General features: G+C 43.1%; 1 protein-coding gene and 1 long non-coding RNA gene across 10 annotated transcripts in view; one reads left to right on the plus strand and one right to left on the minus strand.

Moving 5' to 3' along the window:
• The window catches only part of LOC124233484 (SPATS2-like protein), a 165566-nt gene that overhangs the window by 84573 nt on the left and 56039 nt on the right, over positions 1-24954 (minus strand). For 7 of the 9 annotated variants that reach the window (XM_046650612.1, XM_046650607.1, XM_046650611.1 and 4 more), the window contains one exon: positions 2006-2066. In XM_046650612.1, the coding sequence (XP_046506568.1) occupies positions 2006-2044 (39 nt within the window). In that variant the 5' untranslated portion in view covers positions 2045-2066. Of the gene's footprint in view, positions 1-2005; positions 2067-10429; positions 10451-13730; positions 13767-24954 lie in introns of those variants that run through there. The other 2 variants (XM_046650608.1, XM_046650609.1) reach the window with 2 other exon arrangements.
• Positions 13618-15254, plus strand: LOC124233486 (uncharacterized). Its single transcript, XR_006887073.1, has 3 exons — positions 13618-13800; positions 14922-15070; positions 15164-15254. It is a non-coding gene; the product is annotated as an uncharacterized LOC124233486 (long non-coding RNA).

Here is a 24954-nt window from a genome sequence, read left to right on the forward strand (position 1 = left end):
CCTTCAGGCCCTGGGCCATGGTTCTCACATTTTAGCTGAGAATAAACTCACCCAAATTTTCATCTATAGATTGGTTATGGATTATTTTCATTGACACAGGGCACAGACCCCCTTTGGCAGCCTGGTGAGGCCTATGGGGTCCTTCTCAGAATAATATTTTAAAATTATTTATTATTTAAATAATATTTGAAAATATGAAATAAAACACATAATTACAAAGGAAACCACTTATATTGAAATAAAGTTAAAATATTAATGAAAAAACAAATTTGCGCCACAGTAATATATGTGCTTCTCTACCAGCATCAAATAACGCAGTATAGCGGCAGGTTCTAGAACCACAGTAATTTTAAGTAGCGATGAATGAACCATACTCAGGCTATCTGTAACAAACATAACAGGATATGAAGATATCGTGATTTCTAGTTGTGACAGTCACAGGGACTCCTGCTACACTGGGTTGTTTTTTCCTTTCCTTACATTCATGATTGAAGGAAATGCTAAGTTTCATTTAGAAGTTAGTGAAGATGAAAATGTTTTTTCCCATCCAAGTTTGTGGAACCCTAGATTCTACCCATGGATCCCTTGGAGGTCCAGGAACACAGGTGAAGAGCCGTGCTCTCTGACCTCATCTCCCATGGCCATCCCTCGTGCCCACCATGCTCTGGCCACACCAACCACCATACCAACCACCTGTTCTTCAAACACCTTCAACCTAGTCACCTTGGGCATCTGCTTTTGCTTTTCTATCTGGAATGCTCTGCCCTCAGATCTTTGCAAGGTGTTTCTTTCCCATTGTCTTTATCTCAGCTCTAATATCACCTCCTCCGAGAGGGCTGCCCCTATCCACAGTAGCCATCGCTCCCTGCTACCCTGCTGTTATTTCCCCATGGTAGTTATCACTGTCTGAAATGACTCTGTTCATTTACGTTCTTGGATTCACTCTCCATTTCCCTGCCCTGAAAAGCAGGTCTCATGGGATCAGGAACCCCAACTACACGTTCAGTGCCGTATCCCCACTACGGAGAACAGTGTTTGGCACAAGGTAGGGGTCCAATACATCTTTGCTAGATGAAAGAAAAATAGTAAGGACTCCACAAATGTTACTTCACTGTGTATTTTAGTTACGGTGGGGATACAAAGAGATGAGAGATGAAGGGCTGCCCTCAGTAGCTGCCGTGCAGTGGAGGCAGGAGGTGGCCCTGAGGAGGTGGGGAGAGTGGCAGGCTGGGCTCTCCCACTCCGCTGAACCAGCAGGGACAGCTCTCCCCTAGGGCCTTGGCTCACTGGGCGCAGATGAAGGGGTTGGACAAATACCTCCATGGTCTCGCGTGATCTATGGTTTATGATCTTTAAGAGCTAACAGTGCAGGCAGCATACGTGGAGTGAGGGACCGACCCCAAGTGGAGGAACCTTGCCAGAGAAGGACAAGACGTGGAAAGGCTCTGAAGTGTAATCAGCCTCCAGCAAATGAGGAGGGGGATTTGCAGTCATGCACTCTCCATGTTGAAAGAGACCTTGAAGGCTACTCAGCAGGACCCCTCGGTGAGGCTTTGGCTATCTCTGTATGAGGCCATTTCTGGAGACACAGCACAGTACCCTAACTCTCAGATGAAACCCAGCACGGAGGTAAGGAGTACAAACTGTGCAATGGCACTCCTGGGTTCGAATCTCAGCTCCGTTGCTTACTAGCTCTGAATTTAGGCAAATTACTTAACTTCCCTGTGTCTCCATTCCCTCCTCTGTAAAACGAGAATAATAATAGTATTAATTTCATGGGGTTATGGTCAAGAGTAAATGAGAAAGTGAATGTAATATGCTTAACACACACTCAGTGGATGCTACTTATGATTCTTTCTATGAAATGATTTTCTAGGGTGTCAAACTTACTATGGGTCCCTCAAAACCACTTCTCCTTTCTTCCATTGTAATCGAGTTTCTACTAGCCAGAGACTACATTATCCAGTTTGGAGTTTTTGCAAGCCAACATATAGCTTTATCTTACCTTTTCCTTGACATTTACATGAGGATTGAGTTCAGCCATCTTGCTTCTAGTGGAATAGGCCCTATAAAGAAGGGAAAAACAGATTAACTTTAAAGTTTTAAAATTGATTTCTCAATGTCTTATTTTTATGCTCTCTTCCAACACAGTAAACAACTTCATTCAGCCATAATCATAAATACCATTTTAAAATGTAAAAATACTTTCAAGCTAAGCACTTGTCTTAGGTATGTTCAAAAAGCATGTTATGATAACTCTAGAAGACAATGTAAAATCTTTTATGCATACTATATTGACATGAAAAATGGCAAAGACAGATGCATATGCACCAAATGGTGTTTCTTCTCTCTATGTAAAAGAAAGGTGGTCCAAAACAGTGAGTGGAGGCAAAGTGTACCTACTTTAACTAAGCCTTGTCCACACAATCCTTACTGTCCCACAGCTTTCACCAGCCTCTACTTAACATAACAAACGTTTGCTGAGTATTTCCTGCATGGATGTAACCGCACCAGGCACTCCAGGAAGAGGAGAAATAGTTCCAGATTTAAACATCAGAAACACTATATATAACGGTTTTCACACTTGCGTTCTCACTCACCAACACATCGTGAACATCCTTCTGGATCTATGCCTATACACTTTCGCCTTATTTTTACTGGCCATGAATTCATCATCTCCAGTTTCAAATGGACCCTTAAAGCTGCCCGTAAGCCTTCTCTGTTTCCCTAAATTCTTTAGGTCTTCTGGCTTTAATGTCCAATCTTCCTCGTGAGGTGGCCCATTCTGAAATCTGTATTCTTAACACCAAGCTGTGGTGTTTTCTTTCTTCTCATCTGGTTTCAATCTTTCACCATTATTATGGAAGATAGATCTTAAGTCTTTAACAGTTTAAATCTCGTTTTGAAATAGAGCATAAATGACAAAAATGGGTGAACAGATTGAAATAGCATCTAGATTGGCCAAGATATCAATGTATGATGTATTTGCATGTTTAACACTTTTTGTCAATCAAGAACCACTGAAACTCTTTCTTACATTCTTTTTGACTTTTGCTACAAAGAGTGTATCTAGAGTTGATGCATTTTAACGATAACTTCCAACACTTCTCTGATTTCTCCCCAGGATTTTCTTTTAAACCTAGGTCATAAATTCAGATCCATTACCTTTCGCTGATTTTAGGATGAAAGCATGGCAATGTGTAATCTTAACTCTATTAACACTCAAACAAGAATCCACATAAATACTACACATTATCAAATATTAGAAACAGTAAGAGTTTATTTTTATAAGTTTCCAAATGATACAGCCACTGACCCAAGCATTTCGGCACATTAGCAGGAGAGATTCTGCATACTGGATCCCCACTAATGATATGGATCAAGGCTGCCCCAGGTAGAGAAATCCAAGGTGTCCTGGCCTACGTGCCGATCTATATGACCCAATGGATTTTATGGCATGGATTAGGGCTGCCCCAGGGAGAGAAGCCCAGGGCATCCTGGCCTACATGCCAATCTATGTGACCAGATTCACATCTAAAGTTATACAACCACACAGTAACCAGACCCCATCTGCACTGAAACCATTCAATGACTTTTTACATCATCTTTTCTTTGTCCAGTAAAAATAAGTCATGTGCCCATGCCTTATAAATTTAGCCCTAACCCTCAACACATTGCAGCCCTTCACTGCCCATGGGTCCTGTCCCCATGCCTGCAGCTCTTACTAACCATGGGTCCTGTCCCCATGCTATTCCATACTATTCTCTGAATAAAAGAGCACTACTGCCAGACCTTGAGAGTCCAAGAAATCTTTCTTTCGACTCCTCGAGCCCGCATCACTAAGACAGCTCCTCTCCATGTGCTCTGCAAAGAGTGCCCCTCCCACTGAAGACATCTCCCATTTAAATAACTCTTCCAAATGGTAAATTCCATATCCTCTGACCTGGCAGATGGGAGAAAGTAAATAATACTACCTGGCAAATAATACCTGAATCTCATTCTCATTTATTCCTACTTTTGAGAGTTAGTAGGAAAAGACAACAGGATTATTTCCTGATTACATATCTGTAACAGTGAATAGAGATGCTTTGTGAGATAGAAGGACACATAATCAGGCATTTCTGTTTAAAGCCACAGATGAAGAGTGAAACCTTTGATCAGTCATCACAATGCCTGTAAGATGGTCTAAAACCATATTTGAAGACATCTGGATGGTTGATCTTCTTATTCAAATGGAAGTTTCGGCATTATATGAAGATACACTGTCTGTACATGGATTTTTCTGTGTGTGATAGTATATGTATGCGTGTGTGAGAGAGAACAAGGATGTGGGGGAGGGACATACAGGTTCCACCTACGGAACTAAGAAGGACAGAAGGAACCAGGTAGATTTGGTGCTCTTTGTTAGGACAGATCTTTGAGCCACAATTCCTCCCATTAGACTAGAATGGCTAAATCTTCTGGACACATCTAATCTTTCCATTATAGATGAGTGGAATCTGATAGGAAAAGTTTGTTTGTTTTTGTTTTGCTTTGATGTCTAGGATTTGGGGTGCAGCATTTCTGAAGCTGGAGTATTACAATCCACAGAGGAATCAGGGAGCAATCCCGCTGAGCAGAGAAGACTTCTAAGATCTGAAGAAGTGGCAGCCCTGCATGGTGAGCTATCATCATAGGACAAAATTCATGGAGATTCCTTTTCTCTTTGACCTCAGAGTCTAATCAAAGAACACTCTTCTTCGGTAGTGATGCCAGTAAGATTGATTACAACATTATTTTTTTGTGGAAGGAAAATGCTGGCTATGAAGGCAGAATGGGGCTATTACAGGTTTCTCAGGTGGGAAGATAAGATAGCAATACTTGTAGAGAGCTGCTCTTTGCCCGCTTTACTCTCTTATATTCTGTGTTTCCTATGTGGAGGGCTGTCTCTACAGGTTCTGCCTTCCAGGCAGGTTCCAATGCCCTCTCCACATCCAAGCTTTCTGCTGGCTGGTGGATAACAGAAAGATTGGGAAATTGGCTCCAGCTCCAGTTATGGAAACTAGATGAAGGATTTGAACCTGCACAGAAAGTAAATTTGGTTTGCCTTAAAGAAGTAAGAGTTGAAGTGGCTAGATGGTCAAACTGGGTTCTCCTGATAAGGACGACGCTAGGGAACTGTGGAACAGGAGAGGGTGTTCCTCAGTGCACCCGCAGGTCCTCGCTGAGTGCCTGCACCCAGTCTGGCACTATTCCCTCCAGAATACTCTGAAGCACATCGCACCATCATGGTGTCACGTGGTCGTTCCCTTTCCTGAGCTGACTCCCTCTCCCCTGTGAAAATGAAACTGTGCTGTGCTCCTATTCTTTTGGGATTTTTCTGCTATGAACTATATCCAGACAGTCAGATCAACTTAATCTGAATCTTCACTGTTTAACTTAGATAGTTAAGAAACTTTTCCTCCAGGAGACATATTGTCACCTCCTCCCAAATGACAGGCCCAGATTTCAGCAGCGTGAAACCCCAGCCCTCACTGCTGCAGCCATCTGGGTTAACCTGAGAACCTCTAATGCTGTGACTGAGTGACAGGTGTTTGGAGACCACAGACCTCCTATTTCCCTCACATCACACTTGGTCACCACACCTGGTGGTGTATCACTGCTGGACACGGCTGCTGCCTATCCTAACACGGCCTGATCACCAGGGCTTTAGATCCACAAAGTACAGGGATCTCTGACTTCTTGGGAAAGACTTGGTTTCTAATTCCTATTATCACTTAAAACTGTTCTTGGAACTGACCAATTACTGAGGCCTACCTATTCAAATTCACGGATGGGTGTTCCATGCATATGGAATAACCAATAGAAAATTAAGATAACCAGAAATACAAGTCCTGAGGTTGACACAACATTTCTTTTTTTTTTTTCACATTTGTCTTTATTTATTTACTTATTGGTGAGGAATACTGGCCCTGAGCCAACATCCGTGCCAATCCTCCTCTACGCTGCATATGGGACACCACCATAGCACAGCTTGATGAGCAGTGTATAGGTCTGCACCCAGGATCCAAACCCTCAAACTCCGGGCTGCCAAAGCAAAGCGCGTGAACCCAACCTCCACGCCACTGGGCCGGCGCCTGACACAACATTTCAATAGCTTAGGTAGTGTTTGAAATTTTTTCCCTTAAAATTGTACTTTAGCTTTCAGTAATAACATTACAAACATACATAGATATCACCTAAGTTTTATATATATCCTAGAGAAAAATAAAGATCAAGAAAATTGTTGACAAATTTTACTTATGAAATAACAGATTAATCTCTCACTTCATTCTAGATATATATATTCCATAGTCAAAAAATTATTAGCAAAAGATATCAATCCCAAAGAAAAGAATTTCATCATTTATCACCAATACATCATCTATATACTTCTCCAGTGTAAAATTAATAAACCACAAATATGGTTCCTGGCAATCACTTCATGTGCAAAGTTATATCAAACTGAACTATTCATTATGCAAAGATCTTACTTAATATGCATTAATGCCAGTCAGAAGATCTATTAGTTTATAACAAAGATAAATATCCTTTATGAAAAATAAAACTGAATAGTACAATCTGGCAAATATGTTTGCTTCAGCATTTCTAATACAATTCAGTGAAGTTTAATATATATGACAATCTGATCAACTACCAAACTGAGTTTAAAAAATATATATATTTCCTGTGCAATCATATAAAACGTAAAAAGTTAACACAATGTAATGAAACGCCAAAGGACCTTCTGGCTTCCCCATCTCCGTTTTCCCTTGTTTTATTGTGTAAGCAGTAATAAAGTTTCACTTTCGTTTCTCTGAAACCCATTACTGCTCTTAGATTCACTTTCCCGTTCTCAGATATTGTACCACTTTTCTTGAATTGGATTTAGGGAACCAGAGGAAATATATAAGAAAAATTTTAAAGTACTGATTTTAACAAATTTTTCAAGGTCATTTATGCAAAGTTCTCCTATGATTTATTAAAAAACATAAAAATCATACTGCATAACTGGGAGTATTAATAAGAGCATTTCATAAATGACCATAAAGTAGCTGAAGGGGATAAATAAGTGCAAAGCGTCCTGAGAAGAAGGTGCAGCGAGGGAAAATGAGCGAGTTGTAGAGGCTGGGATCAACCTGCCTATCCGGCTGATCATCAGAATCAACTGCGAAGCTTTTAGAAGCAGAGATTTCTGGGCCCCAACGCCAGTTGGTACGGGGGAGTTGAGGCCTGAAAAAAACAACTCCCCAGGTCATTTTTCACGCAAAGCCAAATCTGAATTGGAATGTGCTGGGCGTGTAAAATATTCCTTGAATTTCAAAGACTTAGTATGAAAAAGGAAAGTAAACTTTCAATATTTTTTATATCAATTATGTGTTGAAAGCATAATATTTGACACATCGGGTTAAATAAAATATAACATTAAAATTAATTCCACCCATTTCTTGGGCTGGAGACATGAACAGACATTTCTCCAAAGAAGATATAGTGATGGCCAATAGGCACATGAAAAGATGCTCGTCATTGCTGATCATCAGGGAAATGCAAATCAAAACTACACTAAGATATCACCTTACACCCGTCAGAATGACAAAAATATCTAAAACTAATAGCAACAAATGTTGGAGAGGTTGCGGAGAAAAAGGAACCCTCATACACTGCTGGTGGGAATGCAAACTGGTGCAGCCACTATGGAAAACAGTATGGAGATTCCTCAAAAAACTAAAAATAGAACTACCATACGATCCAGCCATCCCACTACTGGGTATTTATCCAAAGAGCCTGAAGTCAGCAATCCCAAAAGTCCTCTGCACCCCAATGTTTATTGCAGCACTGTTTACAATAGCCAAGACGTGGAAGCAACCTAAGTGCCCATCAACAGACGAATGGATAAAGAAGATGTGGTACATATATACAATGGAATACTACTCAGCTGCAAAACAGAACAAAATTATTCCATTTGCAATAACATGGATGGACCTTGAGAGAATTCTGTTAAGTGAAATACACCAGCGAGAGAAAGATAATCTGTGTATGACTCCACTCATATGAGGAATTTAAAATTATGGACTAAGAACAGTTTAGTGGATACCAGGGGAAAGGTGGGGTAGGGGGTGGGCACAAAAGGTGAGTGGTGCACCTACAACACGACTGACAAACATTAATGTACAACTGAAATTTCACAAGATTGTAACCTATCAATAACTCAATAAAAAAAAAAGAATGCAAAAAAAAAAAACTAATTCCACCCATTTCTTTTTACTTTTTAATCTGACTAGTAAAAAATTTAAAATTGCCCATGTGGCTTAGACGATACTTGAGTTGGAAAGCGCTGTCCTAGAGCAGTGGTTCTTACAGCACGAGTCCTGGGTGAGCAGCATCTGCTTTCCCGGGAGCTTGTTAGAAATGCACCCTCGCTGCCCTCCCCAGACAGGCTGGACCAGGAGCTCTGTGGGTGGAGCCAGCAATCAGTGTTTTACTACCTTCCCAGGCATTCAGATGCACACAGACTAAACTCTGAGAGCCACGACGCCAGAGTCTCCATCCTGGGAATATCAAGAAAGGGCCTCTTCCTCGGTCCCAGTCACTACACACAACAAGTAGATTCTCATAGAAGCCTAGATAGAAAAATGGGGGACCAGTTTCCTACACATCACATTGCTCAGGAATGGTCTTTTCACCAACATATTATTATGAATAATTAGCACTCTCAGGGGGCACTTAGAATGTGCCAGGTACTCTGCTAAGTGCTTGGCACACACGTTTTCATTTGAGCCTCACCGTAAAGTGGCAATGATGAGTATTCCCATCTTGCAGATGTGAAAGCTGAGGCACAGATGCAGTAAGTAGCAGGGCCAGGACTCAAACCCCGGCAGTCTGACTCTGGAGCCCACAGCCATGGCTTACAGCACCTCAAAACTGCCTTCAACAGTCATGGGCTCACCTTCCACGAACTCCAGTAAGAACCCAGGCAGGCAGTGACACAGGCCTGTACACATGCAGGGCACATGACTGCAGAGCAAAACCACTACACGGGCAGGAGTGAGCGGGGATGCGCCAGTTAGAAAGAGCAGGCTGTGTTCCTGTGGCTTCCTACCTCAGTGCAGAGGAGCAAAGCTGCCTGTAGCAGGCCCTCGGCCAGCAGGCGGTTTCCTTGGCTCCGTGAGGCTGCCCAGGGGCTCCCTGGCACTCCAGGGCCTACTGCTGAACTGCTGCTTCTTTGGGAATCTGACTCGGGTGCAGTTTGCCCAGAGTGTGACCTCGTGGCTCCTGAGACTTCTCCTGTCTGCCCCAGGGAGGAGGCACCAGGGTGGGTGCTGCGGGTGGGCAGTCAGCACGCGATGCAATGCGAGGAAGCAGTGCAGCCTCTCAGTCTAAACGGAGCACCCGCGGCTTCCCGGACCCACGCCTCACCTGCGGGCACTTCTTGCGGGACACCTGCATTCTCACTCAGCTGAGGTATGCTACTACCTCCGGAAGAAGGTGCAAAAAACAGATACATTTATTTCATTCTCTACTGCCACCAGCTGGCCCTTAGCAGAAGAGTGATGCCCTGAGAGAAGGGGAAAGAGAACAGGCAACTCTTGATAGGGAAGCAGGAGAGACTGCCCATCTGTCTACAAGGGGCACCACTAACCCTGAGGGAACATCTGGGTAAAGACTCTAGATTGTCACCGTACAGCTTGAGGGCCTCAGGTCTCCAGCTGTAGAATAAGAGGTTGAAGTTGTAGGGGAGGAAAAATAATCTTCCCTCTACCCTTCTAAAGTCTTAGGTGAGGGCCTGTAATAAAAGACAGGTTAAAAGAGAAAACCAAACGGAAGTTTATTAACACACACACCTCAGGTCCACATGGGGGAGGCCCAGCGAACAGTGAGAGACTCCCGAGGCGGCTTAGCATTCAGGACTAAATACCATCTTAATAGGGAAAGGAGAGAGGATGCAGGCCCTTAGAGGAGAGTGAATACCTTTTAGGAAAGACGAACAAGCCCTGAGAAGAAAAGACAGGAATGACAGTTTGTGACAAAGCGTGCCTGGCTGTGTGTCAACAGGGAGTCTCCCATCCTGTGACCAGTCAGCACTCTTCCCTGTTGATGAGACTCCCGGGGAGGGAGCGATGACGAGGGAGCTGCTTTCGGAGGCTCTGCCTTTAGGCAGCGGAGGGGAGTTGAGAGCAAGATCTCCCTGTGTCTGCTGTTCTCAGGCACCCGCGCTCACAGTGATCAATGTGCCATGTGTCGGGTAGCATGTTCTGAACTCCTGCAGTCTCATTTTGAAATGGCACAGTCTCCACCCTTCAGAGTTTGTGACTCCATGTCCTTTGCAGCTCTCAGGTATCACAAGACTCAAAGAACCCTGGGAGGGACAGGAGCACCTGGCAGCCAAGGTAGCAGAAAGCTGAAAACTCACCTTAAAAAAAATAAAAGGCATTGGTGCTGTCTCTGATGTACTAGGCTACTTCTCTGTAAAGATCACCTTCGAGCTGGTCAAGGACTAACTGTCCGGTCCCCTAGGCCCAGTCAGGGGTACGTGTGTGCCAGCTGAAGAGCGAAACAGTGCTGCTTGTAAAACGGAGACGGTCTCAATTTCACTTCATGTGGGCTTTCTGTTGCTTCACTTTCCCATTGCCTAATCTTCTCTCTCTTCTGTTTTGTGCCCTCCTCCTTGTCCCTTGTTAAAAACAAGACGATAGGCCCAAAATGAAGTCACATATGCTAAGCCCCACACCACCAAACCAAGACTTAATTACAGTCTTGGCTCTCCTGGAAATGGGATCTTCAACAGCCAGTCAGGATCCCCGGCTCAGCTCTAGCCCAGTCGTCTGCCTGCCAGACCCCTGCCATCCCCTAGCGGAAAGTAAGCTTGCAATAACCAACCCGCTTGTTTGCCAGTACAACTTCCTTGTTCCCGCTGCCTTCTGCCTGTAAAGTCTTTCATTTGTACAGCTCCTCGGAGCTCCTTTCTATCCGCTAGATTGGATGCTGCCTGATTCCAACTGATTTTTCCTCAAACTCTGGAAATTTTTAATATGCCTCAGTTTATCTTTTTTCCATCCTCGATCCTTTACAGCTCCTTATCTGGTCTTGCAGTTCCTGAGGTCTCTTACACTCCCTGTGCTTTGGCTCCTTCTTCTGTGGATTAATTGCCACAGTTTAATCTAAGTTCTTGTGAGGTGCCAGGCTACTCAGAGGAAAGTTGCTTTAATTATTAGGAACGCGGACTCATAAACCATGAAACAGAGAATGGTGACCGAAATAGGAATTTCATCGGAAGACACTTACCTAGGCTTTTTTGTTTAATTTGGAAGGAAAAAAAATCTCAAGGCTGCAATTTTTATTCAGACACACTTCAATGTGCTAAATCCACTGTTAGAACAAATTCACTGAAAACCATTTTAAGGGCAAATGTCAGAAAAAAGTTTCACATTTAAAAGCCTTGGATCTGCCTCTTTTGAAAAGCAAGGTTAGCCTTTGGTTTAGAAATGTCGCCGCCTACCAAGTTCTTTGTGGGGGGAAGAAAGAAAATGGAATGTTTTATTTAAACAGGTCATTAGCAGTCAATGCTGATTTGAAAAGACTGCTTCCAGCGGCAGATAAAGGTTGCCGATCGCTCAGAACATCGCTGGAGCACGGCGAGGGCGCGAGGTGCTGAGGCCAGTTTGGGACCTGTGTGGGAGAGCGTCTTCACTGAAGGGCCCGAGTGCTCCTGGAGGAAGCAGAGTGATCCGGATTGTGCGCCCCTGTGTACGCTGCACACACACAGACAGCAGAGAAGAGCACAATGCACACTTTCGGGCAGGCCCCGCTTTGAATTTTCCATTTTAGTACCAGCAAATGCGTATGAATGAAGATTAACCATTTTTGCATAAAGTGCCAAACCACCTCCCCACGGCAGCAGAATGCAAATGGGAGCAAAAGAGTGAAGGACGCCTAGACCAAACACAGCGGATCTCCAACACTGCGAGCGCAGCGGGAGGGAGCACGGCAGGCTCCATTAGCATTCATCTATGGCCCGATTTTCCTATTTAATTTGAAATTATTTCATTTCATAGGTCTCTGACGGCTTGAGAATATAAATAAATGCCTTTTTCTAAAGGTGACCCAACGCTGGCTCCTGGAAGGCTCTGCTTCTGCTCGCTGGGCTTTCAAGCAAACACGTGTTTCCATAGCGATGTGGGTGACCCAGGCCTGGCGCAAGTACCCACTTGTATCAGCAATTCAATTATGCTCTGTTCTTTTAAGATACGATGATGTCAGCTCAAGTCTTTAAAAAAGGCCCATCCTCAGAGATGCCTCGGGAAAGGCGAGGTGGCCCGTGTTGGGAGGTTCAGAAGCATGAATTTGGCCCTCTCCAGGCAGGCTGACAGGCTCTCCCTGCAGATCACACTGGCTTGTCCCCATCCCCCGACTGCTGGCTGAGCAAATCCCAAATCCCAGAGGGGTTCAGACGAAAGACCAAGCACAGTTCTTCACACCCCTGAGCGCCAAGCACCTTCCCACCAACAGCCAAATGTTGCAAGCGAAATCATGTGCTTCCCCCTTCCTTCTTTTCCCCCAGCTCTTCAACTAGCCTCGGGCACTCCTGCAGAAAGGGCACTGTTTCTTCTTATTATCTGACAAACTTTTGTTAAACGCCTACAGTGTGCCACCAGGCTCTGTAGGGAAGGCTGGCAATAGCTACAAAATACACACAGTGAACTCTCACTGTATACCCAGCACTGCCCTAAGCATTTTCCAGGAATTAACTCATTTCATTCTCATTATAGCCCTATGGAGCAGCCTCATTCTACACAAAAAGAAACGGAAGCATTGAGAGGTAAGCTCTTACTCAAGTCACACTGCTGGTTAAGTGGCTGAGCTGAGATCTGAACTTGGACCTCCCGGTTCCAGAGCTCTTGCCCCCAGAGAAGCTTATAGAGCTGGATAGAGACAGGTATGTACACAAAAACGCAGAAAAGAGCCACACAAGGAGGGGAGGGGAATCTGAGTATGGACTCAGGAAATCAGAGTTGGAATGGACGCAGCTCAAGCTTCTGAGCAGAGCAAGCCTGGGGCTGTGACCTGCCCAGCTGCCAAGTCTCGCGCCCAGAGGGGCACAGCGGGGGGCTTAAGGCAGGCTCGCTGTCAGAGGGGGTGGGGTGTGGGTAGGGGTGGGGGTTGTATGCTTTTAAAAAACCTTTTATAGCATCGTTTTAAGGAAAACGTTGCATATTCATCTCCAAAGAAAATATGCATTGTGGCTCCATAATATAACGCTGGACTGGCCAAGAGAACGCCTATCTAAACCTGGCACCTGAAGCTATCCGTCACAGCCAGCTCTGGGGAAGCGGGTCATCTGACGTGGAATCAACACCTGCGAAAGGAGGCCAAACTCCTTCAGAGCATATTCTAGTTTCACAAACCTCTGTTCCAAGAGACTCACACTATTCCTAGTTCATGGAGTCAGAACTCTCCTGGCAAATATTTAATGATTTTCTCAAAGTGGCAGAGAAAGTCAGGCTCTTCCTGCTTCCTTGAAATGGCCCTGGCACTGGGTGAATGAAAAGGGGACCAGCTGCATACTGCCTTCCAGGCTGAGAGAAACCCTAGGGACGAGGCAGGGCCTCCACACCCAGCAGGAGAGAACCCACAGGCAGCCGGCCCCCTCCGCCTCTTCCCCCACCCATTACGGCTCCTCCTAAGGCTTTCCAACAAAATCGGCCTCCACTCACTTGGGAAGGTTTCCTGGGGCTCCGCATCAGGGCTCCGGGCGCCCGACCTGCTGGCTTTCTCACCGGGCAGGTAAGTCCTGTTCCCCAGCTGGCCCCCGTTATCAACTAGCTTTCACTATGACCAGTAAGTCAGTTCAGAAGTGACGCAGATGGAGGCAGAAACCCTGGGTAGGTGGCAGGATCCTGGGTGTGGCTGGGTAACGCGCCGCAGGCCTGTGGCTTCGGCTGCCTGAGGCTTGGAGGGACTCACCTTCAGAGAAACTACTTGCTCCCTTTCTGGAGACCTGCCCAGGGCTTTGGCCTTCAGGCTCCTGTGAGGGAATGTCCAGTCCTTTATCCTTCTTATCTCGAGGAAAGCACAGCTGTAGGACTGAACTTGCAAACTTTATATGGACTACCGCAGACACTAAGGGGCAGTACAGGCTGGGACTGAGGTCATGATTCCAAAGGCCAGTCCCTGAGCGTGGTCATCGGGGAAGGGCTTCTGATCTTCCGGTGACACGAGCACGGGTAGATCAATGAATTCGCAAACATTCCCCACCCTGCCCTGCGCCCTGGGCTCGATTTCTCCCTCCCCCTTCTGAAACCTGTTCCTGGTTCTAGATGGAACATCTCAGCTAATTTAGTGCTACGTGAATAATGTACTACCATAGCCAGCAGTATATACATTTTGTCAGGGGTCAAGTTCTCAACCAAAGGAATGACGTTCTCACATGAACGCTCAGTCTTTGCCAGTGGAAAGCTGGTGTGAGGGGTATGGGGCTGGGCATAACCACAGGGGGCCGGAGTGGACAGGCTTTCTTATCTGTCAGGCCTGTTCTACCGACAGGCAAGCCCTATATATGTTACCTCTGTTTGCTGGTTTGATTTTTGTTTCAAAACTAAGTTCAACGTGTTCTTCAAAAGGCACTGTTTCTGTTTAGGGCCAGGTCTCTCTTGGTCCCCACCATCAGAGCCCATTGCACTAACCACCCACAGCAAAGTCAGCCAGGAGGCCCCCGTGGCGGCCCTGGGGCTGAGGCATTGACCAAGGTGCCTCTGTCACCAACCACAGTGTCTTGGGCCTTTAAGTGATCGCAAAGAGGAAATACTGCCTATCTTCCGGAATTCAGATTTTTCCTTATCTTCTTATGATAGAAAACAAGTAATTACAGTTTACCAAGTTTCAATCCCCACTCCGCCTCTTCCCAGTTTCAGGAGTTGAGCGAGTTACTTGACCTCTCCATGCCTCCAATCCTCACCAGTGGAAGAAGGATAATAATAGTAACTCCCTCACGGGGTGCAACCGGGATGAAGTGAGTTCATATTTGCAAAGCGATTAAAACAGCACTCGGCACACAGTAAGTGCTATAAAATAAATATAAATAGATGAGTCACCGCTCTAGATTCCTCCATAGCCCACATGTTGCTTTCCCATTGTCCTCATTTTGCAGGTGAGAAACTGTGCTGTAAGAGGTTATAACCCTGCACCTGGCCAGGGATGGAGCTGGACCTTGAAACCCAACCTTCTGACCACAAACTGCCCTCATATGGCCACACCCTTCCCTCCCCACTGCCACTGCCACTGCCACCTGATGGGAGGACCAGGGCAACTCTGGAGAGCACGGAGGGCAGCCACGGCTAAGGCCGGATGCGGCACTGTTAGGAGGGGTGTAAACTCTCTGCCCTCTGTCTGTCCACAGGCTCAGCTGTTTTCCGTGTTCTTAAAACTTCAGCACAAACAAAAGTAAATCCCAAACTATAACACCTCTTCCCCATAGAACGGCTCAGAAACCAAGCCAGGCCACAGTTTCCTGCCTTGTGGCTGCCAGATGTAGTCAGTGTTCTAGTGACCAAATTCACAGCTAAGGTATTGTCCTTAGAGGACAATAAAGAGTTATAACTTAGGAAGAGCAAAGTTCAAGTAAGTCCTGGAGCTAATTAGAGAACAACCTAAAAAATAATAAATCTCCTTTCACACATCCTGATTTCAGGTAATTGTATCAAGATGGATAAAACAGGGAATTAATATGATTTTAATACCCCTGAGTTTATTCTAATGCAATCACAGATAATAAAAACTCATTTTGACAATTTTATGATATGCTCAAAATACTAGAGGTCATATTTATTATTTTAGCTAATTTGCTTCCCATTTCTAACTGTAATAAAAAATAGAAATTTGTCACCTGAAATAAGCTGTGATAGGAAAATTAATAAATACTCTTAAAGTACTTTAAATATACAAGTCAGTAATAGATTTACTGAATTACAAAAAGAACTCCTTCCCTTTAAAAAGCCTGTCTCTGATAAATTCCGTTTCTCCTTTCTCTTTTCCAAAGTACCTAGTAGAAGGCCTTTGACATGTGGAAAAAGAATAAAGGTCTTCGCATTTCATTTTTCCTTTCTTGGTTGCAATGAGTCTTTAAGTATTTATTCCCAGTTTTCAACATCTAGCACCGGGTCTTCGCTTTAAATGCCACCGCTGAAACCAGCATTGTCAAATACTGCTCTAGCCACGTACCCACCCTCCAGTCCACTCCCCAGCGTCCTCCCAGCCACATCTCCAACCCTGAGGTTTGTCAGTCACTCTCAGAGTCAGGGTCTAATCATGAGCATGGCTGCCCTCCACCTCTCCCATCTTGGACCCTGCACCCCACATCTTTAACCAGGTAACTTGCCCACAGCTTCTACCTGTTTTATTTCTGCACAGTGCAGAGCCTTGTATTCAGGATAACCAGGTCACTAGACCAGCTCTCGAGTTCCTCTCCATCAAAGCCTACACTCTGTCCGAAAGAGAAAGACTGAAAGGTTAACTTTTCTGTCGAGTATGAAAAAATAACTGGTTTCCACCCAATGCTGAACACATTTAACCACTAACCTCACCATTATATTCCCCTGTAACTCTATCCATAGATAGGGGTTTTCATGGCTGCAGACACCCATATGCACACTATGGGCTCCTGTGACTTCTCATGGCCGCCTTCTTCCTCCTTTCGTTTACAGCGTAAAAGACCTGAGGGCAGACGCCATGTCCTCTCTGCTTTGCACTGGGCTCCAGCCTGCCCTATGGCTCAACTCACATTGGGGGAAGCTCGAAAGTACCAAATGCTCATGATGTTCTGTGAGCCCTGGCAATATGGAGCTTAATCTCTTCCAAATCACTTTTCTACAGATTGAATGAATCAAAACTGGTTTTTGTACGGTGGTTCAAATATTGTACAGGCCTCTCAAATAAATAAACTATCATATATTATTTCCTTTCAGAAGACTTTCTGTTAGTCATCCAATCTACCTTAAAGCAATTTTGAGGTATAAATGTATTACGTTTGATCACTTGTTTGATGAGAAAGATCTCTCCCTCGCACCCTTGATTTCATTTATACCCGTTCTTGGCAGACTGATAGCGACAAGCAATCAAGGTGGTCTGATTTTCCACTCATGCTAAAAATTTCATTATCCAGCTGCAGAACACGTCCTTTGAGTGTGCTCCCATGGACGGGACATGGCCTGTGGAGGGGCAGCCACACGTGTGTCCCCAGGGAAATGAGACCCAATGCTTGCTATTGAGGGGCGTATTTTGTGGGGCACCGGGGGTGTCAGAGCCAAGAGAAAGAAGAATGCAAATAACAGAATCTTAAGCAAATCATTATGAAAGGGGCTTCCAGAGGGATGAGATGGCTTTAGTTAGGTGGATTTAATCAGAGAGGGCTTCTGAGAAGAGGCGCTCTTTTGCGCTGCTTTAAACCTGTCCCAGCAATGAGGGGAATGGCATTTCAAGTAAGAGGAAGAGCAAAACGGAAACCTCTCTGGCAGAAAAAAGCAAATCACGTGAGGCCAGAAAGAAAACCTATCTGTGTAGGGCCCAGAAGTCAATCAACGAGTATTTATTGGGGGTTCACCGCGTGTCTTGGCTAGATGCAATGTGAGTAGCTAATTGTAATGCAGTTTAATTTTAAGATTGGCTCCTAAAGGGAGATAAAATTAGCAGGCAGTGAGCAGTTAGAAGACAGCAGAAGGCAGTGTGTGAAAAGGTGTTAAATGGTGTGGTTTCAATTATACGCTTGTCCTGTTCGTAACGCAGCAAAGAGATAACATCCTTGTTTCGTTTTCCTTTTAGCAAATGGGAGAGGTTCCTTCTCATCCCCCTCCCCCCCATTCTCCACCCCAGCCCACTGGTAGTTTTGGTCACAAGGTTCTGAAACTAGCCCCTATTTTCTCTGTTATTCTTGAAATGCTGAATTGAAAACCGGATCTTCTTTTTTTAACCATTCAACTTGATGCAACTTGATCCTTTGTCCTTTTGGTTTTGCAAAAACATACCCTTTAATCTGACCAATATTAAAGGCTCCAAAACAAAAGCTACATCGCTGAGTTTCACTTAGCTGTAGGGAAGCAACTCATCAACTATATTACAGATTTCATTTGGTTTTATTTCTACCCGGTTTTACATCCTGGGAGATGACCAGCAGCTAATATTATGTAATTTACCAAACTCAGTCTTGAAAGAGATAACCAGACATTGAAAAGACGCTCTTCTTTGTTTTACTAAACACTTCTTTTAAAAATATGAGCAAGTATTAATGAGGGAAAATGTCTGAAAATTAATTGACTTTTAAAAAAATCTATTTCCGAAAGGCTACCAGCCAGATTTAACTTGGTTTCATTTTTCATTTCAAGCATTCAAACCACATCTGACTAGACAGAATGAGCCCACTCTAGACGCCTCATGGAAAACGTGGGGTAAGGACTGAGGAAGGACCACACAAGGGTCACAGGTTTAGTCTAGTTTTTAAAAAAATCCTGAAGCCATGCAGCATGATGGGAAAAAGCAAATTTAGCTCTCACATAGGATTCTCCCTCTGCAAACCTCTGAGCAATCAGCCTCTTGCTTTACAAAGACTTCTCATGTCTGAGGATGCTGCCATGCCTTTAACAAGAGCCGTCAGACACCGAGCACATTCATTCATTCATTCACTCATTCAGGATCCACTTAGCAAACCCTTCTGGGCACTTCCTCTGTGTCAGCACTGGCCCGGTGCTGGGGATACAACAGAGAACAAAACAGACCCCTGGGACCCCACGCTGGGTGACTGTCCTCTCCTGATGGCCCTTTCACTGAGTCCTCACAGTGCCCCTGCAGGGTAGGTACTGTCATCTCCATTTTACAGATGAGGGAACAAGGCATATCGAAGTGAAAGGCCAAGGCCCCAGACAGCAAGGCTGGCACTCAAACCTCTGAGGCTGACTCTAAGCTTGTGCTTATTCCACCTGTCTGCTGCCGCTGCTCTGGTTCACTGCAAGTAAAGGGACCCATTCAAAAAATTATTTAGTGGGTTCATTCCAATTGAGAAGTCTTAGTATTTACAAGAATTAGAATCAGAAATATAAAGCTGGCTTGGGAAAAAAGTCAACTGGGAATGAAAATGATCGATGGGAAGAAAAACAATGTTTTCTCAATGTTTTCAGTTTTGCTCTCCATTTCTCAGGAATACACTTTCCCAAACCATTTTCCATACTCTTGCTCACCCTTTTCCTTTACTTGCTATCTCCTCCTGTTCCCTGTCCTTTCTTCTGGTTACATCTGGTGTCTTTAAACGGCAGGAGAAGTTGTCTCATCAGGTAATGAGTCTCCCGCCACAGAATTTGTTCAAGCAGAGGCTGGATGACCACTTAGTGGGATTCTGGCGAGGGGATTCACTTAGAGTTCAGGAAGATGGAGGACCTCAAGGTCCTTTGTAACTCCAGGATTCCAGAAGTGGAGACAACATAGTTCTGTAATTTTCCCTTCATCTTTACTCTAAGTTTCTCTTGAGGCCTCTAGAGGGGTCTCATTCTGCCTTAGTTACACATTGTCTGATAGCTTGAAATGAAAAGTGAAACCAAGTTGGGTCTAACTCATGCTTACTAGGCATGCTCCCAGAAGTGAATTATTTCCTCTGGGTTTTTCGTGCCTGGGATTCTGAGATGGTCATGGAAAGAGCCTGACAGCAGGCAGGTTCAGAAATGCTTCCAAATATACGGCTTTGCTGGAAAACAATTTGTGGCTTACCACTGAAGCAAAATCTAAAGAAACTCTCACCAGGAAGGCACACACAGATAGCTTCTGTCTAAGTCAGATTTTTGTGTTTGATTTGGTTCATAACTCAATCTAACTCCCATAGAAAGTATCTCTGGGTCTCAACCTACCCACAGTCCTGCAAGCCGGCGCAGCTTCAACACTCAAGTCAACGTCCATCCCTCACTGGCTGTTTCACAGAGAGAGCTCTAGTAACTGCCTATTCTTCTGGAATCTGGGAGTCACAAGGGAGTCAGAGGTCTCCTATCTCCCCGACCCTATAAAGGAATTTCCTCTCCAACATCCTCATTAAGTGGCCATCCGGCCTCTGCTCAAACCAATTCCATGAGGAAGATTCCATGCCTCCTAATATAGCTTCTTCTGCACAAGACTAATTGTGAGTAAATTCTTGGATAAAACCACCTTCCTGTAACTTTCCATGCAACGCTCCTAGCTCTGCCTGCAGATGCTCCACAAATCTGACCACTCTTCCAAAACTCTCAAATTTGTCTTCAGCATGCTTTTGCCATTCTAGTACAGAATCATTCACAGGATCACAGGATGTTAAAGTCGGAGAGCACTTCCTAGAGCCCCAAATTATTCTGTGGATAAGACATTTTGTATTGTCAGGCCTTCAGAACCTTATTTTGGAGAGTGCACTCATTCCTCACGTGACACAGCGCTGAGTCTTCGCACTCTGATTTATGGGTAGCTATATCTACATGAACATAGAAGTACATATATTCATTCTATGGCTTTATTCTTTTCTTATTGCAGCCTAAGACTGCATTTTGTTGACCATCACATCACATTATACGTTAGTCACAATGAGAGTATATTGAATGAAACCCCAGTTGTCCTCATTTGATCCACTAGTAAGCCTCATTTCCCCAATCTTTAACAGCAGTTGATTTTTTTGGGAATTTAAGTGCATGAGCTTATATTGGATCAAATTAATTTTGTCATATTAATTCGGCCAATTTCTCGTCTATTAGAGATCTTTTGGATACCAAATCTATAACTTTCCACTTTAGTTTCCACTACATTTAACTTTGGTCATTCACAAATTGACAGATATCATTTATGTAACTTATCCATTGAGTAAACAGTCTGGGCTTTTATCTCAGCTCTGCCACCTAAGAACTGTGTGAACTTGAGGAAGTTACTTAACCTTTCTGTGTTGTAGTTTACTCATTTATAAGGTGGAGATAAAAGTATCGAGTGCATAGGATTGTTGTAAGGATTAAATAAACTAATACCTGGAGAGTAACAGAACAGTGTTTGATACATAAGAATTCAATAGATGTCTGTTATTTCTATTATTTTCATCAGATCCAGCATCATTCAAGTCACTGATGAAGAGAAATTTAGAACACAACAGGTAGATGTCTAGAGATCACTCATTCTTTCGTACGCTTTGGGTTTGGTTATACAAACCTAGTTGTGAATCCACTTAACTATATTTCTCCATTTTATCCACAATGAAATCTTGAGACATAGTGAAAACTGCCTTAAAGAAATTCGCACACACTCTATCTACCACATTTTCTTCATCCTGCATCCCAGTTACTCTACTGAACAGAAAAATCATTTAGTCCCACTTGACTTCTTCTTGGTACCTAATGATTACCACTTTCTTTTCTGAGTGTTCTCAAAGTTGCAGATCAATTTTAGAATTTTGCTGGGATTTTATGTTTTCTCTTTCTGTTAATTTCCAGGCTTTTTGGGGTTTCTCCATTTGCTGATATCCCCCCAAGATGGCTGGATGGAGGGGGAGAATCATAGGTGGGCGGGTTCTCAGGCCTCTGGATACAACCTGGGCCAGGGGACCCAAAGCATGGTGAAGGGCTAAGGATCTGGGATGCTGCTGCTGGGGCCTCAATTCCCTTCATTCACGTCTTGTTCCCCTTCCCAGTGGGAAATCACGATCCCTGATTAAAAGGCAAGAGCGAGAAGAAACGAATAGTCCTTTGTTTTTCTCATCAGAGGTCCTATCCCTTTCTTGTTTTTTTCCTCCAAAAGTAAAACAAAATTCTACAATAAGAAATATGACATAGTATTCCACTCTTGACAAAATTAAACTATGTCATTATCAAAAATGGGTACAACACTCGATATCACAAGCAAATTATCCCAGTTTTTTAAGTCTTGTTCTGGCACCTGCATTTTCTGTAGGGTTGTTGTTTGCCAGCCCTTTAAGTCTCTTTTGTCGATTTTAGAATTTTTTACATACTTCAGCTCACTCTGAACTCTAGGCTTCCTGACACTATTCTAATGGTATTCTCTTTCTCTTTGGTATTTGTTCTTGGTTATTTGCCTCTCCTTGCATTCTTTTTTAAGCAGTCTTTTATATTTTGAGTTAATTTGAGCATGCCCCTTGTAGCCACAACCATCTCTCTTGCTCATTTTTTAGAACTTTCAAACCTCTAATTCTAAGCATTCAAAAAATTGTGGACCATTAGACTTGGAACGTGTGTGTGCGTGCATTATCTTTGATAATTTGGAAAAATGTTCATGATTATATTATCAGAATTTCATTATTGTTTATTGCTTAATTCATTATATATATAATGAATTGTGTGTGTGTGTGTGTATAATTTATTGGGAATCAGCTTTGTGCAAGTACTGTCCTATTTGCTGGGATACAAAGATAAACATGACGGTTGTGGCCCTGCCCTTTGAAGCTTAAAGTTTCACAATAGAGATGAGTACAAAGGCAACGAGATCCAGCACAACACTGGATCTGAGAAAGGAGGTTTGAAGAGCTTTGGGAGCACACAGAAAGAGCCCTAATCTGAACTTAAGGGTTGGGTTTCTCATTTCTTTAGTCATATTCTCTTTTAGAGTCTCAGGCTATAGAATCACATCTACTTCTTCTCTGAATATTTGAAATTTCCCTCCTGAAGTCTGTAGCGCATATCTGGCTATATCCATCATTTGCTCCTTGGGTATCACAAAAGCTAAGGAGCTGTTCTGGGCACTGTATTCTTTTCTTCCTGCTTCTAACTTCCCCAAGTGTGTGTCCTCTCTTGGGTTTTTGGATACCCACACTTCTGCCTCCCCTAGAACGTCTGGATTCCTGCTCCTTGGGAACAACTCATTTTCCTTCTGTTTCTTCTCTGTCAAAAGTTCTGCCATTGACCAACCTTTTTTTTAATTGCAGATTAGTTAAAACAGGTTTCTCAATCTTTGACAATGAAAACTTTCTTATTTTCCTACAAGGCTATTTGAAATATCAAATTAAGTACAGTAATTTAAAAAATCAGAGCTATGAGACAATGTACTACATTGTTTATAAACTACATCCCTTACCACCCACCATTAAATATCATTGATCCTAATGATGGAAATAATTAACATTTTAAAAGAATATAGCCAAATTTATAATATTATTCAGTTAATCATCAACATGACCAGAAACTTTTAGGATCTGAACTTTAATTTTTATGTCCATATACCCCATATGTAGCATCAAAATTGGAATTCATTTTCAAGACTAGGACATGTAAATATGAACACTACTTTCTTAAATTGTTTAATCTACTTTTTGCAAAGTAATTTAAGTAATCTATAATCAAATGCAAAAGCTCTCCCCCAAATAAACCACCACAATTTATTTGCCATACGAAATAAAGATTTACTCTTATTTGCTTGAAAAGTATAGATTTTCCTCAAGGTTTCTGTACCAAGTATTTGAGTCACCAAATCCTTTTCATTGGCTGTGACTTGAGTTCACAGTAACCAGTCGCTCAGCAGAGAAACAACAAACCCAATCATCTTTGGTGTCTTCCTGACATGCTGCTAACAGATGGCTCTGTCCACACGAGGTCATGGCCACCTGACCTGGAAGTGGGCTTTGCTGAGTCAGGAGGTCAGAGATCATTATGGATTGCTAAATCAGCAACAATACATGAAAGTAATGGATTTAGAAGGGAATCCCCCTGATGCTAAGTAGCCTACAAGCTGGGCCAAATACAGGTTTGTCCAAAGATAAAAGAAATTCTGCATTGGGCAAGAAAAGTTTCAACTAAGAACAGAGAGTAAAAATCATTTGTAGTGAGTTTACTTAGAATACTGATGTTTTATCCCATCAGGTGTACCATTTCAATAATATGGACCAAAACTTTGCAGTAAGGTTAAGGAGTAAGTTTTGAAAAAATTTCTATTATCAAGTCTTGAATTAGTCACAATTACCAAGAAATATAGAGCAAATTTTGGGAAAAATTAATTGCATATATAGAAACTCTTAGTAAATTACTACTTCAGATTACTACATGTGATGCATTAATGAAATATCTAAAGCTGTTTAATTTACTAGCAAGGAGTAGCTGAGACATGGTAAGATTCTGATTCCTATGGTAATAGCCTTAGAAATGCAGAAGGAAGCAACCTCCAAAATGCACAAGCTCAAATGCAACCTTGAAGCTTGAGATGGATTCCCACCCAGGGAGTCAACCTTGTGGACACTACATGTGAGCTACGGTAACGGCTTACACTGGAAAGTCACTCTTTTACTGCTAGCATGTTAGTAGTTCTCTTTTTTCCTTTTATTTTCATATCAAAGAGTCTATATTTAATATATGGAATTACATCTATTACCGATTCAAGTCATGGATAATGAGCAAAATTTGCAGATTCTTTAATTTGATACTGCTGTTCTAATCTAATAGTTTATTTAATTACCTTCGATGGAAATTCTTGGTACAGCAAAAGATTTCATTAACTCCCTCTAAGTAAAAACAGATGGACATAAGAACAAAAAATAGACATAAACAGAATTTATTATTTTCTCAGGCTTAAAACTCTCCTTTTGGATGTGCCAATCAATGTAAATGAAGAGAGCATCCTGCAGAAAATAAACCCTTGGGTCAAGGACAGAACTATCAACATAAGAACAGGTATAAAATCTGTTGACTATTAATGGATATAAGTGGATGGAGTGAATAATCAACCCATTCTAGAAATGAAGTCCATGGCAATGCTCCCAACTTATCATTTACAACATGTGATTGTTGATTTATGGTTTCTGGATGGCTAATGAGTCACATTAGAACCCCAGTATGTTCACGTTTGAAAAGAATTTTATACCATTGCAATGAAATTTTTTTCTTTATAAATGAGGAAACTGAGGCCCTAGCATATAAGGAACTTGTCAAAAGTCACACAACTAGAAAGTGGCAGGGCGAG

Source organism: Equus quagga, unplaced genomic scaffold (genome assembly GCF_021613505.1).
Source record: "Equus quagga isolate Etosha38 unplaced genomic scaffold, UCLA_HA_Equagga_1.0 203_RagTag, whole genome shotgun sequence".
NCBI classification, from domain to species: Eukaryota; Metazoa; Chordata; class Mammalia; order Perissodactyla; family Equidae; genus Equus; species Equus quagga.